This window comes from Mirounga leonina, unplaced genomic scaffold (assembly GCF_011800145.1).
Source record: "Mirounga leonina isolate KUSES-001 unplaced genomic scaffold, KU_Mleo_1.0 Mir_115, whole genome shotgun sequence".
Taxonomy (NCBI): domain Eukaryota; kingdom Metazoa; phylum Chordata; class Mammalia; order Carnivora; family Phocidae; genus Mirounga; species Mirounga leonina.
In genome coordinates, this window is record NW_023270268.1 from 26,909,839 (window position 1) to 26,926,944 (window position 17,106).

At 38.6% G+C, this 17,106-nt stretch overlaps 1 protein-coding gene across 1 annotated transcript in view; it reads left to right on the plus strand.

Annotated features, from left to right (window-relative positions):
* The first annotated feature begins 16,730 nt into the window (after positions 1–16,730).
* Positions 16,731–17,106, plus strand: part of COL6A5 (collagen type VI alpha 5 chain) — a 79,216-nt gene continuing 78,840 nt past the window's right edge. Inside the window, 1 exon segment of the mRNA XM_034994554.1 lies at positions 16,731–16,821. Within this exon segment, the coding sequence (XP_034850445.1) occupies positions 16,755–16,821 (67 nt within the window). The 5' untranslated portion in view covers positions 16,731–16,754.

Below are 17,106 nucleotides of genomic sequence, written 5' to 3' on the forward strand. Positions count from 1 at the left end.
GACCTCTTTATCCTCATCTTTCCTTCTTCTCTGCTAGTTTGGACAGGTTGGCCATTTACTAGTGGCTGCTGGCTTCCTCTACCGAATCCAATCAGGAGAGACTGGGGAGTTGAGCCATGGAAGAACCAAGAACCGTTGATAATAAATAATTAATAAAGGGTAGCTGCTCAGGAATAAGCACAGGGCCTGGGGTAGAAGTACGTGGGGAAGAGCTGGGGCTGGGAGGGGGCTTGGGAGTGGAGGGCCTAGGTTACAGCACTGCGGTTTTTTTGCTCTGAGAGGCTGCTCTCTTCTGCCCCTCCCCCCCATGCGGAGGGACACCAGGTTTCACCCTTCCTCAGGAACACATTACTAGCCAAGGGAATGAGAAATGAGCTTACACATGCCAATTAGTTTTCCCTCAAGAGCACAGGCAGTGTGAAAGACAAATCAGAACAGCTTATACTAAAGGAAGCAGAGATAATAGAAAAAGCAAATAAAAAGGTGAAGTGAAAACCATCAGCTAGATGCCAAAATAAGACACCCCTCACTCATATCCCCAGATCCCCAACAACCATAATTTGGCATTCATCTCTGAACAGGAGTGTCTTTTTGTGAGAGCACTGGGATCCCTCTAGGAGATGTGAAACCCAAGGTAGTGCAAGACCGTGGAGAGCCATTTTGAGAAGGCAGGCTCCGGCCCAGGTACCTGACTTGCTAACTGTGGTCTCTGCCACAGACCCAGAAACAGCTCTGTATCCCCGAGAGCTCAGTTACAGCCTCCTTGGCTTTGGTCCTGTCACCAGCCCCATACGCAAGGGACCTGGGCAGAGTCACCCTCACTTGTGGACCCTGAAGTGGCCTGGGAATCAGCTCAAACCCCTCTTGGCCGTGGTCCAGGAGCCCCTGGATGTGATGCCATCAAGATGGCAACATGGGTTTTCCCAACTTCAGTCCCCTTCTCAAGAAGACTGACTAGCAACTATGCATAGGCAAGATACCATTGTGAAGATCTCAGAATCACCCCCTAGGCCACAGAGACTGAGAAAGACAGCTTTAGAAGGTAGGAGAAGCAGTTTCACTTTGATCGTGTTACCACTCCCTCAGGCTGACAAGGGGATCACTGGGGGAATCTGCAGGACTTGACCACCAAGGATCAGACAGAGATGAAGGGGGACCTGGTTTAGCACAACCAGCACTCAGATCTTTTTGGATCACATGTCTGCATGCACTAGCCCCTGGGCGAGATCCCAGCCAGCAGTTCTGCCCGTCCACTAAGTCTAGCCCATGGCCCTGTCCGGCCAGGGAGGGATTTGAGTCCCTACCCAATGGGCAGAATAGGCCATGGAGCCCATTCTATAGCCTCACCCAGGCGAGGAAGCAAATTCGCAGCCCCTGCAACTGCCAAGCATAGCCTCCAGCCCTGCCTGAGAAGAGGCCTGGTCAGAGAACCTTGGCAGCTGTGGAACCTTCCCGCAGCCCTGGTCAGGCGGGGAACCAAGCCCTCAGCCCTGCCCAATCGTTGAGCATAGCCTCTAGCCTCACCTGACCTGGGAGATGGAACAGTGACCCTGGGCAGCCTTGGAAGACAGCCTCTGGTATTGCCTAGGCAGGGAGCCCAGCCAGGGACTCTGCCCAATTAGAGTGCAGAGACTGTGGCTTCAATCTACCAAGGTTTCCAGACAGTGAGCCCACCCAACCTCAAAACACAGGCTCCAGCCCCACCCAACTTCAGGATCCAGGTAGAGAGCCTGGACGGCAGTGTCACCGTCAGCCAACAGGCTACCCTGTTGGGAAGCTCAGCCTGCAGCCCCACATATTTGACAGGCAGCCTATGCCCCTGCCTGATTGCAGAACAGAGCTTTGTCCAACTGTGAAGCGGTCAAAGGTTTAACATAGCCAAAGTAAAACTGATGAATCGCTGAAGTAGTCATCGGTAAAAATTATTGTGTACACAGTTTGCAAACCAGGAGCACTCAGACCAGAGCATGGAATGAGTCTCGGGTATATTGTTATAAGGCAGCTTAGAGAGTGACCCTTTATTCTTCACAGGAATTGGTTACAATATTATAATTTTCAATGGTTATATCATACCAATTATAAATAATAGTTCTAATTTGCTGATCATTTCTAGAGGCACAAGAAAGAAATGATGCAGGTCAAGGTAGCCTTGCAAAAAAAGCTAAATGAAACTTTGTCTGCATGATTAAGCAGGTTCTGTCTGTTTAGGGAACTTTCAAGACTCACCGCCATCCATCCTTGATTTCAACAATTCCGTCTGTTCAGGCTTTCTCTCGGCAGGCTGAGAGTGTGCCCAAACCATGATAGCATTATCCTCCATTACCACTGTTGATGTAGTCAGGCTGAAGAATCACACATTCGCTGTTTCCATTAGTTGAGTCATCAGGCCAGAGGGCCATGTAATCACTTCTTCATCATTCCTGCAGTTATTGTTGATTTCATCCAGTTGTCTGATCCTGATGGACACCATTTGGCATATAGAGTGGCTGCTGACAAACATTTAAAATCTTTGAGAATATATGGAGCACTTGAGAGGTTGATATGAGAACAGTCAAGGATTTAACCAATTAAATAAATCAAATCAGTTATAATCAGATTCAGGCTTTACCTTTCTAAGCCCCTGTATGATTTTTTCACAAGTTATTTACATAAGCACAACACGATGTATTAGCAAACACACATCCTCGTGACCAGGTAAGGACGGGTGAACTTGAGGATATCAGATTTCAGGAGGCCGTGTTGCAGGTGGGCTTTCTTCTAAATTAGGCCTCTCTATGATATGTGAGCAAGCAGGCATTTTAATGAGAGGCATTTCTGTGGAAACAAAAGAAAAACAAAGGTTAATAGTTTGAGCAAATTATAAATTCAGGGGCACCTGGGTGGCTCAGTCATTAAGCGTCTGCCTTCGGCTCAGGTCATGATCCCAGGGTCCTGGGATCAAGCCCCACATCAGGCTCCCTGCTCCGCGGGAAGCCTGCTTCTCCCTCTCCCACTCCCCCTGCTTGTGTTCCTTCTCTCACTTTGTCTCTGTCAAATAAATAAATAAAATCTTTAAAAAAAATTATAAATTCAGTTTTCTGAGTTTGGAGAGAAGCAAGTTGAGAAGATTTCTAGATGTCAGGTTCTAAGCGTCCTTAGATGGAGGAAGGCAAGCAGTGATAATCAGACAGATTTTCCTGGTTTGCAGTGTGAATATGTCTGGTGACCTTTCTGAGTGGCCCCAGAGCAAAAGGCAAGAGGATTGTTCACACATTGAGCTGTTGTGCTGAGTCTCTGAAGTTTATATCAAGTTGTCCAGCTTTAGCTTTCATGGCTTTGGAAAAAGGGCAGCTTTTTGTTTCACAGTGGTTCCAAGTCAAATTAGTGGGAGAAAATTGAAAATGTTAGTTTGGAGACTTTTAGCCACCTATTGGAGGAAATTAGAATACAGGACCCAGTCCAATTTACAGGTAGAAAACAATCTTCAAATACAATTAACAGTATTAGAATCTGATCTCTATGAAGGTATATTACTGAAATGTAATTTTTTCCTGCATAATCATTTCCTTTCCATCAAAGACAACAATAGCGAGACAGATTTGTTTATAAATTAAGTCTAGTTTTAAAAAACTTGGCTTGATTATTTATGATAAGTGCAGTAAGAATAGTGATTGACCATATAGGCTCTCTTAAATCCGGAAAACAAAACATTAAAAAAACAGCTATGGGGGCGCCTGGGTGGCTCAGTTGGTTAAGCGACTGCCTTCAGCTCAGGTCATGATCCTGGAGTCCCGGGATTGAGTCCCGCATCGGGCTCCCTGCTCAGCAGGGAGTCTGCTTCTCCCTCTGACCCTCTCATGCTCTCTGTCTCAAATAAATAAATAAAATCTTTAAAAAAAAAAAACAGCTATGTTTTAAATTAAGTCATAAAAATTACAATCATCCTTATTAGTTCCTTTAGTCTTCAGTAATTAATTCATGTTGATCTTGATCTTATGTTGGCAGTTTTAAAAATTCATCTGTTTTCCATCAAAGTTTTAGAAATTCTTACCCAGTTCAGTGTTACAATCTTAAAGTTACCAGAAACCTGCTTTCTGGAATACTTGTCCATGAATTTCTCTGAAGATGAAACATATTTATGAAAGTCTCAGAGTAAAACAGAAATGACAAAAGACTTAAAAATGGCCACAGTTAAAGATCAGATGAGAGTTCATTATCATATAATTGACAGGGAAATTTGGTTATCTGTGATATAAAATATTGTAAGACAGTAGCTGGAATTTTGGCTGATAACACTATATCAGGACAAATCTGATAACCAGGAATTCTGTATGATTTCTGGAACATTTATATGAACAACTTCCGAATAATATTTCTTAAAGAAAGTTTAGTATCACTTCTTATTTAACAGTGCTTCCCATGAAATTAACAGATGCAAAAGTTACATAGTTGTTAAAAAAAAAGAACAACTTAGCTCTTTCAGTAGAGAAGATTCAGTTTTCTTAGGAAGTTCAAAGACCTGATAGAGACAAAACATAGAATCTTTGTTTTTTATGCAGAATACACTTATGGTAAAGAAAAACCTTTGTTTACAGACCAGAATCTAAGAAAACTGTGTCCTTTTAATGGAAAGAAAACCATAGTCTGATTTTGCATTAGTATACTTTTGATATTACAATTTTTCCTTTTTTTTTTTTTTCTTTTTAACTTAACTAAATCTATTTTAATCCTAGCTTGACCACACATAAAATTCCTTTCTCAGGGTGCCTGGGTGGCTAGTTGGTTAAGCATCTGCCTTCGGCTCAGGTCATGATCTCAGGGTCCTGGGATCGAGTCACATATCGGGCTCCCTGCTCAATGGAGAGTCTGCTTCTCCCTCTGCCCCTTCCCCCACTTGTGCTCTCTGTCTCAAATACATAAAATTTTTTTAAAAAAATTCCTTTCTCAAGATTGATTTTCCACAAGCCTACCACAGCTTTCTATATTTATATAGGTTTTATTCTTTTTCCTTCTTGTTCTGCAACAATCATTTTACTTTAGGATAAAATTACCTTCTTTTAGTTCCTTTACCAAAAATGCATCTCCATTCATCATACCTTCTTTTATTGAAAACACATTTTCTATTTTTCACGTATAGTCATTTTTTTATCCTTATTATTTCTAGTAGTTATATAAAAACAAAAATAAACACAAAAACAAAACAAAAACTTCCCCAAACCTCTTTTATTTTGCTGATAATTTCAACTTTATTAGTTCAAATATTATTTTCTCAATTTCAAAACTTACAAAGCTTATCTAGACAAGAATACAAGGAATTGTTATAGAGTAATTACAGCTTTACTCTTACAGGATAACATAATTGCCTATATACTATGTTAAATGAGTATAAACTCCTATGTCATATAGTTAAAATAAACCATATCCCTTTTGGGAATTACAATATGGGGATTTGCTCATGTCTATAGGCTCATCCTGACACTGCTCTTTTAGATTGGGAATGATAGAATGGATAAGGGCAACAGGATCCCCACATCATTGCTAAAGAAGTTTGCTCTATGTTGAGTAGGCAGAATAAAGATTTGAAATGGCAGCACTATAAATATCTGGGAAGCCACGAGCAGAAGTCTCAGCCTTGTAAGCAGTTCTAAGAAATGGGGAAAGTTATTTTATTTTTATTTATTTATTTATTTTTTTAAAGATTTTTTATTTATTTATTTATTTGAGACAGAGAGAATGAGAGAGAGAGAGCACATGAGAGGGGGGAGGGGCAGAGGGAGAAGCAGACTCCCCGCCGAGCAGGGAGCCCGATGCGGGACTCGATCCAGGGACTCCAGGATCATGACCTGAGCCGAAAGCAGTCGCCCAACCAACTGAGCCACCCAGGCGCCCGGGAAAGTTCTTTTAAACCAAGATTGCTATCTGGCTCCAAACCTGAAAAGAGAAGGTAACGAAGTATGAACCTCTCACAGAGTGATCACAACCTGGCCTGGGGGGTGGGGGTAGGGGGTCACAACTGTGTGTGTACAGGACAGAAATGATGATTGTTCTTGTATTGGCCTTTTTGGCTGATTGCACAGACCCTTTTGTTACTCAGTTTATTGTTTTATAAGAGCAGTGGCTTTAAAACATGGATCATTCCATGGCAAGGAATATAGTGTATATTGTGGCCCAGCACATACTTATGTATATAAAACCATATAAGTAACTGAAATAAAGTTTAATAGCCAGGCACGTATTTTCTCCATTCAGTATATGCCATGTATGTACTCTGTTTTGCATTCTATGAAGTTATTCTCTTTTATTTATATATAGAATATAAATTTATAATAAATCTATAAATTATAGATAAAATGAAGATATATATTATCCATTTATCTGTATGGATCAATATAGATAATATGTATATTTTCTATTTAAATAAATATTAATCACCATTCCCCAATGGTCTGAGACCACAGTTGGAAAAACGAGACATTACAGTAAATCATTCTGCCATAGGAGAAAGCGCTCATGGGTGTTCCCCTGCTTCTCACCTTCCAAAGGGATGCTTTCCGCGTTGCCTGCATTCTCTTAGCACCAACGCACACAGTTTGCAATGTTCATTTATGCTTATTACTCTAAATGTTCTGACAATTTCTCTTTGGTTCATTTTGTATTCTCAGCTCTTCTTCCAACTTTTTCAACGATTTGACAGCTCAAGTTGTTTTCCAGTGAAAATTAGAGAGCATACAATGTGAACTATCATAGATTAGCATTCTATAGTAGATTAGTCAGTTTGTAAAAACATTTCTAAAATTGTTAGAACCATATTCTTTCTCATAATAAATTTTTTCAGTATGGCATAAAACATGTTTATTAATAGACTCAAATGTGGGTGGTTTTTTTTTTTTTTTGGTCTCTGTACAAAAATGAAAAAGCTGAAAGTAGATACACTTATGTTTAACATTCAGTGTTTGTCTTATTTGGAAATGATTTAGATAGTCAATGACTATCCATTATCCAGTTTAACTTCGTGCAAACTTTGATCTTATTTATATTTACTTAAATTACTTGTTTTTAACAATTATGCTTGGATTAGAACTATGAGGGGCTCTGTTTTCCAATAGCTGTTCTAAAACATCTGGAATTGCGTGTTTTCCCTGATTTTTGAACAGGATGGGTGATTTACCCATCAGCAAACAAAAACAGAAACCAGAAAGCAAAACAGAAGCAGAAGACAAGTGTACACAATACAGTTGGAGAGCTCAGAATGCAGAGAGCGGAGCTCAGATCCAAGAGAGACTTACCTCAAGCTCCAGAGTCGGGGAGAAAGCTGTGAGCTCAGTGGGCTGTGGGTACCAGCACTTCTGTCAACTCCACTGGCATTGAAGTTGTTGGAGGTCTTCCATGGATCCCATTTCTAACTCCATGAAATGTCAAAAGTTCAAAATAGCCAACATAAAACCAATGAATCACTGAAGTGGTAATTAGCAAAGTCACACACCACAAAGAGACAATTTGCAAAAAGACAGTTTGCAAAACAGGAGCACTCAAACCAGAACACAAAATGAGTCTCAGGAGTGTATTGTTACAAGGCAGCTTATATAGTGAGAAAGCAGTGACTTTATGCTTCACGGTGATTGATTACAATATTACAATTTTCAGTGGTTGTCTCATATCGATTTTAAGAAACAGTTCAAGTTCGCTTATGATTTCTAGAGGCATAAGCAAGAAATGATCCTGGTCAAGTTAGCTTCCTAAAATAAGCTAAATTAAGCGTTGCCTGCATTACTAACTGATTCTGTTTGCTCAGGGAACCTTGGAGGCTAGGCTCTATCTGTCCTTGATTTTAACAAAGCCCAGATGGTGGCTCCACCTAAACACAGAGTCCAGCCAGGGGCACCATCTAGTCACAGAACACAGCCTGAGATTCCACCTGACCAAGAGCAATTGCAGAGCCTGTCCCACAGCACTGCTCAGTCGCAGAGTCTAAATGTGGACACCTTCTTGCTGGGGAACACAGCCTGTGAGCTTGCTGGACCAGAGATGATTACAGAGCCCAGCTGGTGGCTCTACAAAAGTGGAAACACAACATACCCAAACTTCTGGGATGTAGCAAAAGCATTTCTAAGGGGGAGAGTTTACCATTATCAATGCATCCATTAAGAGAAAAAGAAAGATCTCAATTAAATAACCTAACTTTACATCTCAGGAACTAGAGAAAGAAGAAAAACCTAGCCCAAAGTTAGCAGAAGGAAGAAAATAATAAAGATTAGAACAGAATAAATGGAATAGAGAATAGGAAAACAGTAGGAAAAATAACAAAAATAGGAGTTGATTCTTTGAAGAGAGAAATAAATTGACAAAACTTTAGCTAGAATCACCGAGAAGAAAAGAGAGAGGACTCAAATAATGCAATTATAAGTAAAATTATAAATAGATATTACAACTAATACCACAGAAATATAGAGGATCACAAGAGACTATGAATAACTATGCCAACAATTCGATAACCTAGAAGAGATGGATAAATTCCTAGAAACAAAAAACCTACCAAGACTTAATCAGGGAGTTATATGCGAACAATGAATCATGGAACACTACATCAAAAACTAATGATGTAATGTATGGTGATTAACATAACATAATAAAATAAAATAAAATAAAATAAAATAAAAGACTTAATCAGGGAGAAATAGAAAATATAGAGAATGGACCAATGGGTAAGGATACCGAATCAATAATCAAAAACCTTCCAACACAGAAAAGTGTAGGACCACATGCATGGCTTCACTGGTGAATTGTACCAGATACTTAGAGAAGAATTCTCAGACTTTTCTGAGAAATTGAAGAGTAAGGAACACTCCCTAACTCATTGTACAAGGCTGGCATTAACCTGAGACCTTAACCTGAAATAAAGACACTATGAACTCTGAGAAACAAACTGAGGGTTCTAGAGGGGAGGGAGTGGGGGGATGGGTTAGCCTGGTGATGGGTATTAAAGAGGGCACGTACTGAATGGAGCACTGGGTGTTATATGCAAACAATGAATCATGGAACACTACATCAAAAACTAATGATGTAATGTATGGTGATTAACATAATAAAAAAAAGAAAGAAACATAAAAAAAAAGACACTATGAGAAAACTACAGGCCACTATATCTGATGAATATATATATGAAAAATTCTTTCTTTTTTAAAAGTTTATTTAAATTTCAGTTATTTAACATACAGTGTAATATTAGTTTCTGATGGACAACTTAGTGATTCAACACTTACATATATAATACCTCTGTTCCTCACAACAGGTGCAAAATTCTTAACAAAATACTAGCAAACTGAATTCAACAGTACATTAAAAGGATCATATGCCATGATCAAGTGGGATTCATCCCTGGGATGCAAGAATGATTCAACATATGCAAATCAATAAATGTGATATCTCACATTAATAGAATGAGAGGTAAAAGTTATGATTATTTCAATAGGTACAGAAAAGGCACTTGACAAAATTCTACATCCTTTTCTGATTAAAACACACCTCAACAAATTGAGTAGAATGAACATACATCAACATAATTAAGGCCATATATGACAAGTACGACATATACTCAGTGGTGAAAGGTTGGAGGTTTTTTTCTCTAAGATCAGGAACAAGACAAGAGGGCCCACTATTACCATCCTAGTCAACATTGTTGGAGTAGGTAATCAAGAGGACATGACTGCTAATTGACTCTCAAGCTGGACCCAGGCAATCAGAAGCTCCTCATCTCTACCCTGTCCTTAGTATATATGCTATACCCACCATTCCCATATTAGGAATTGTCCAAGGATATTACCTCAAGAGAATAAGGTGTGGTTGAGACCATCTAGACAATATATGTAACTGAACCCAGTTAAGGCCTCTACATAAACTTTTAAGATTCTGGTGGGTGGGTGTGGATATCTACTTATCTTGCTTCCACCCAAGAAAAGCCTCATGAGTAAATTCCATCGCTTATTATTGCCACCTACCAATCTGAAGTGGTCTGCCTCTTTCTTTACTTTCTCCTTGCCCTCTGTGTACAGGGGCCAGTTTGTGAACCAACAGGCATAGTACTAGAAGTCCTACTGCCAGAGCAATCAGACAAGAAAAGAAATATAGTCACCCAAATTAGAAAAGAAGTAAAATTGTCTTTGTTTGCAGATGACATAATCTTATATATAGAAAATCCTAAAGACTACCAAAAAACTCTTAGAACTAATGAAAAAATTCAGCAGGATATAAAATAAATGTACAAAAATCAGTTGCATTTGTATACACTAACAATAAACTCTCAGGAAAAGAAAAAAAAAAATCCCATTTGAATAGCATCAAAAACTATAAAATGCTTGGAATAAATTTAACCAAAGAAGTGAAAGATCTTTACACTGAAAACTATAAGACATTGATGAAAGAAATTGAAGAAGACACAAATAAATGGAAAGATATCTGTGTTCACATTATTATTAAAATATCCATACTATCCAAAGCCACCTACAGATTTAATGCAATCTCTATCAAGAGTCCAATGGCATTTTTCACAGAAATATTAAAAAACAATCCTAAACTTCATATGGAACAACGAAAAACCCCAAATAATCAAAACAATCCTGGGAAAGAAGAACAAAGCTGAAGGTATTATGTTTCCTGATTTCAAACTATATGAGAAAGCTATAGTAATCAAAACAGGCTGGTACTGACATAAAAACAGATACATAGACCAATGGAACAGAATAGAGACCCTGGAAATAAACTCATTCACATATGGTCAATTAATATACAACAAAGGAAGCAAGAATATTCAATGGTTAAAAGGATAGTCTTCCCAACAAATGGTATTGGGAAAACAGAACAGCCGTGTACAAAGGAATGAAACTGGACCCCTATCTTAACACCACTGACAAAAATTAACTCCAAATGGATTAAAGACTTAAAAATATAAGACCCCAAATCATAAAACTTCTAGAAGAGAGCAAAGGGGAAAAACCTCCTTGACACTGGTCTTGGCAACAATTTTTTGTATATTACACCAAAAGCTCAGACAATGAAAGCAAAAATAAACAAGCAGGGCTACATCAAACTAAAAAGCTTTTCTTTCTTTTTTTTTTTTAAGATTTTATTTATTTATTTGAGAGAGAGAGAATGAGAGACAGAGAGCATGAGAGGGAGGAGGGTCAGAGGGAGAAGCAGACTCCCCGCCGAGCAGGGAGCCCGATGCGGGACTCGATCCCGGGACTCCAGGATCATGACCTGAGCCGAAGGCAGTCGCTTAACCAACTGAGCCACCCAGGTGCCCCCCAAACTAAAAAGCTTTTCTGCACAGCAAAAGAAATGATCTACAAAATGAAAAGGCAACCTATGGAATGGGAGAAATTATTTGCAAACCTATCTGATAAGGAATTAATATCTAGAATATACAAGGTGCTCATACAACCTGATAGCTTCCTCCTAAAAAACAAACTTGCAAATAATCCAGTTAAAAAATGGACAAAGGACCTGAATAGACATTCTTCCAAAGAAGAGGTACAAATGGCCAACAGGTGCATGAATAGGTGCTCAACATCACTAATCATCAGGGAAATGCAAATCAAAACCACGCCTCACATTTGTTAGAATGGCTATTACCCAAAAGACAAAAGATAGAAAATATTGGTGAGAATGTGGAGAAAAAAAGAACAGCTATACACTGTTGGTGGGAATGTAAATTGGTGCAGCCACTATGGAAGACAGAATGGAGGTGCCTCAAAAAATTAAAACTAGAACTACCATATGATCCAGCAATTCCACTCTAGGTACATATCCAAAGGAAATAAAATCACTGTTTTGAAGAAGTATCTGCATCTTCATGTTCATTGCAGCATTGTTTACTGTATTCAAGACATGGAAACAAACTGTCATTGACAGATAATTGGATAAAGAAATGTCACACACACACACACACACGAATATTATTTAGCCATAAAAGAAGGAAATCCTGCTATTTACAACATGGATGAATCTTGAGGGCATCATGATCAATGAAATAAGTCAGATGGAGAATGCAAATGTTGAACAATCTCACTTATGTGTGGAATCTAAAATAACCAAATTCAAAGAAGCAGAGTAGAGTAGCAGTTTTCAGGGGGGTGGGGGGGGAGGAATGTGTGAAGGTAGTCGAAGGACACATACTTCCAGTTATAAGGTGAATAAGTTTAGGGGATGATTACATCTGTAGTTACATTAACTATAGTACAGTATGGTTACTATAGTTAATAATACCTTATTATATACTTTAAAGTTGCCAAGAATATAGATCTTAAAAGTTCTCAGCACATACACACACACATACTCACACACACACTCACACACACACACACAAAGGTAAGTTTGTTAGCTAACTTTACTGTGGTAATCATTTTGTAATGTATACATTTATCAAATAATCAATGGTACATCTTAAACTTACTCAGTGTAATCTGTCAATTGTATCTTAACAAGTTGGAAAAAAAGTGAATTGAAAATTATGGAACATGCTGTTTGGGGGGACAGGTATTGGAATATTATTTGGTGTAACCCAATGGATGGCAGTTTGGCAATACTCATAAAATCTTAAACATACCTTAGACCTAGTAATTCCACCTATCTACAAAATTAAGTTATAGATATATGCACATATTCGTGAAATGGTGTATATGCAAAGTTACAATATTTATGTATAGTGTTTATTAAGTGCCTACTATGTGTCAAAACCTGGAGATATAATGATGAACAAGACAGACAGAAATCCCCATTCTCTTAGAGCTTGACTGCAAGCTCTAGGGAGAGAAAGGAAATAAAAATAAATGAGTAAGACATGCCTGCCTACCTCACTTGCTGCTGCTCCACCGTTTTGGTGCCAAGACCTGCAGAGTGGGGACCTCAGCTGAAGAGGGAACTAGAGTGGAGCCAAGCCAAGGGTTGCAGGCTGGAGTGGAGCTGCCCACGGTTGGCCACCCAGGATATCTTCTTTGAGGTTCTAGAACTCACAGGTGAATAGGGCAATTCAGTTAACCCTGGGCTGGGTGCAGCCCAGTCTCACTTTCCAAATATACATCCAACCAGAGGAAGGATATATATATACAACTCTGAATGTTTATTGATTCCTAAATCAGCATGGCTTTTTAGAGAGGCCTTCCTTTTATCCCTGACTTCTAATAATTTCCTCTTCTTGAAAAACATTACTGAAATATGGAGCAAGGAGTTAAAACAAATTCTCTCCTCCATAGACAATCTATATTAATTGATTGGAATATTTAACATCATTAAAATGGCAATATTGGGGGCACCTGGGTGGCTCAGTTAAGCATCTGACTTGATTTTGGCTCAGGTTATGATCTCAGGGTTGTGAGATCGAGCCCCTTGTCGGGCTCTGCACTCAGCAGGGCATCTGCTGGAGATTCTCTCTCTCCCTCTCCCTCTGCCTTGCAACCCCCTGCTCATACTCTCTCATGCTCTTTCTCTCTCTCTAAAATGAATAAATAAGTCTTTAAAAATGAATAATAAGGGGCGCCTGGGTGGCTCAGTCGGTTAAGCGACTGCCTTCGGCTCAGGTCATGATCCCAGGGTCCTGGGGTCGAGCCCTGCATCGGGCTCCCTGCTCAGCGGGAAGCCGCTTCTCCCTCTCCCACTCCCCCTGCTTGTGTTCCCTCTCTCGCTGTCTCTCTCTCTGTCAAATAAATAAATAAAATCTTTAAAATAAAAAAAATTAAAATGAATTAAAAATGAATAATAATACTGCACAAATTTATCTATACGTTGGAGGCAATCTCTATAAAAATTCCAGCTGCCTTTTTTGCATAAATTGACAAGGTAATCCTAAAAGTCATTTAGAAATATGTGGGGCCCAGAACAGCCAAAACAACCTTGAAAAGGAACAAAGTTACAGGACTCACATTTCCTGACTTCAAAACTTCCTACAAAGGTAGAATAGTCAAGACTGTGTGGTACTGGCATAAGAATAGACATATAGATATAAATGAAATAGAATTGGGAGTCCAAAAATAAATTCATATACTTATGGTAAATTTGTTTTTGTGCATACCAAGACAACTCAATGGTAAAAGAAAAGTCCTTTCAACAAACGGTGCTAGGACAATTGAATATCTATATAAAGAAGAATAGAATTGTATCCCTACCTCATACCACCCACAAAATTAACTCAAAATGACTTGAAGACCTAAATGTAAAAGCTAAAACTATAAAACTCTTAGAAGAAAACATCAGAGTAAATCTTCATGACTGTGGAGTAGGTAATGGTGATTTAGCTAGGACACCAAAAGCCCTAGCAACAAAAGAAAAAATAGATAAATTGGACTTAATCAAATTTAAAATTACTTGTGCCTTAAAGACAGCCTTAAGAAAGTGAAAATACAACCCACAGAGTAGGAGGAGCATATTTGCAAATTATATATCTGATAACTGTCTAGTATCCAGTATATATAATGAGCTCATATTACATACTAAAAAAAGAGAAATAACCCAGTTAAAAATGGGCCAAGTGTTTGAATAGGTGTTTCTCTAAAGAAGGTATACAAATGACCAAAAAGTAATTGAAAAGATGCTCAATGTCATTCATCATTAAGGAAATGCCAATCAAAACCACAGTAAGATACCCTTTTACACCCACTAGAATAAAAAAAGACAGAAAATAACAAGTGTTGGTGACAATGTAGAGAAGTTGGAACTTTTATTCATTGCTGGTGGGAATGCAAAATGGTGCAACCACTAAGGAAAACAATTTGGCAGTTTCTCAAAATGTTAAACATAAAGTTACCATAAGACCAAAAATTCCACTCCTGGGAATCTACTCAAAGTATTTCCTCAAGAAATGAAAACATGTATCTACACAAAAATTTGTACACAAATATTCATAGCAGCAATATTCACAATAGTAGAAACAACTCAAGTGTCCATCAACGGAAGAATAGATTTTTTTAAATGTTGTATATCCATACAATAGAATATTAGCCATAAAAAAGAATGAAGCACTAGTACATGTCACAACATAGATAAATCTTGAAAACATATGTTAATGAATAATTCTAAACACAAAAGGCCATATGTTATATGATTCCATTTATAGTAATGTTCAGAACAGGCAAATCTATAGAGAAGAAAGTAGATCAGTGTTCGCCAGGGTCAGTTGGAAGGGGAGGATGGGGATTAACCCCTAAGTGGTATGGGGTTTCTTGTGGGAAGGGGTCATGAAAATGTTCTGGAATTAGTGATAATGGATACAAATTCTCTGATATACTAAAACATATTGAACACTTTAAAAGGGGTGAATCTTACAGTATGCAAATTATATCTCAATACTAAAATTAATGAATAAGTAAAATATATGGTATTTTAGAATATGATGAATATAGATTTAAAAGTCATTGTTGACATGATTCAGCCACTAACTACTGGGGAACCTTGTTAGTAGCCATCCTTAGCAAAATAAGGGTTTAGTCTAAATGATCTGTTGGGTCTCTTCTAAATCTAGATTCCAATGATTCTTTCAATGTTCCTTAATAATCATCAATTTCAAAAGAAATGCTGGAAAAGTAAACTCTAGAAGAAAACCCAGCCCTTATACCTTTGGTATCTCACTTAAGGCAGCTCTATTTTTGCATATTGGTCATTTGATCTCTTTTCCTCTTTATAAAGAACAACTCTGAATTGATGGAATTTCTAAAAGATTGTAATGTCCCCTGAAGATTTCTGATTGATTGTGAGCTGCATGGAGAGAACCTCAGAGCTTAAGTAATTTGTAAAACTGAGTATCTCTGTAAATGCGAGAACAGTTTTCACAAGGGTTTCATGAGGGAAGAGACATGAGGGGCTGCCTGGGTGGCTCAGATGGTTAAGTGTCTGCCTTCAGCTCAGGTCATGATCCCAGGGTCCTGGGATCAAGCCCCATGTTGGGTTCCCAGCTCAGCAGGGAGTGTGCTTCTCCCTCTCCCTCTGCCTCTCCCCCTGTTTGTGCTCTATCTCTCTCTCTCTCAAATAAATAAATTAAATCTTAAAAAAAAAAGAGAGAGACATGGATAGTCGTTGGCTTTTTTGAGCCAAGGTGTGAACACACACAATAGTCATTGTCGACATGAAAATAGAAGGTTAAGGGGGCACCTAGGTGTCTCAGTCAGTGAAGCCTGACTCTTGGTTTCAGCTCAGGGCATGATCTCATGGGTCATGGGATCGAGCCCCGCATTGGGCTCCATGCTCAGCGGGGAGTCTGCTTGAAGATTCTTTCCCCCTGCCTCTCTCCCCATCGCCCCTAAAATAAATAGATAAATCTAAAAAAAAAAAGAGTAAAGAATATGTGATTTGTGAGGACACAGATTTCATATGACACATATGTATGGTGGTTAAGAGCTTGGACTCTGCAGTCACCTTGTCTGGGTTGACTTCCTGGATCTACCACTTACCAAGCCACTCTGTGCTGGTTCCTCATATGTCAAATGGCCAGTGTATTTGTCCCTCCCCGTAAGACAGTTGTGAAGATTAAATAAGATGATACTCATAAAGCACTGAGAAAAGTATCTAAGCCATGGTGAGGACTCAGCAAACAGCATTCTCTGTTTACAGTATATACTCCAAATGCTTCATGAGCATTTTAAACACACCTGGCATTACTTGACAGGTACTTGTTCAGTGAATTGCATTCTAACCCCGATTCTCCAGTAGTTATTTCTTGTTATACAATGAGATTTTTCATATTGTACATAACATTTTTTACAGAATAAAAGCAAGAAACCGTCATTAACAAAATGAAGATCCTGCTAATTATATTCGTCTTAATCCTTTGGACTGAAACATTGGCAGATCAGAGTCCAGGTACCGGTATACTTTATGTTTATTATCATTTAGGAAAAGAGACATTTTTATGCCTTAACTAACATTCATTTTAATACATAGAAACAAAGGATTTATTTGTTTACTTAAAAAATCAAAGCAGACAGCATTGATTGAATTGTAGTTGGAGGCATGCTATGTCAAGTAAACTTAATCTCTCAAAGGTGATAGAAAGCCAGGGGCAAAAGCATGAATTATGCTACACCTGGCTAGAAGAACTTTAATTATTCATTGATTTGCTTAGGTCCCAATGTTCCATGTCTCTGT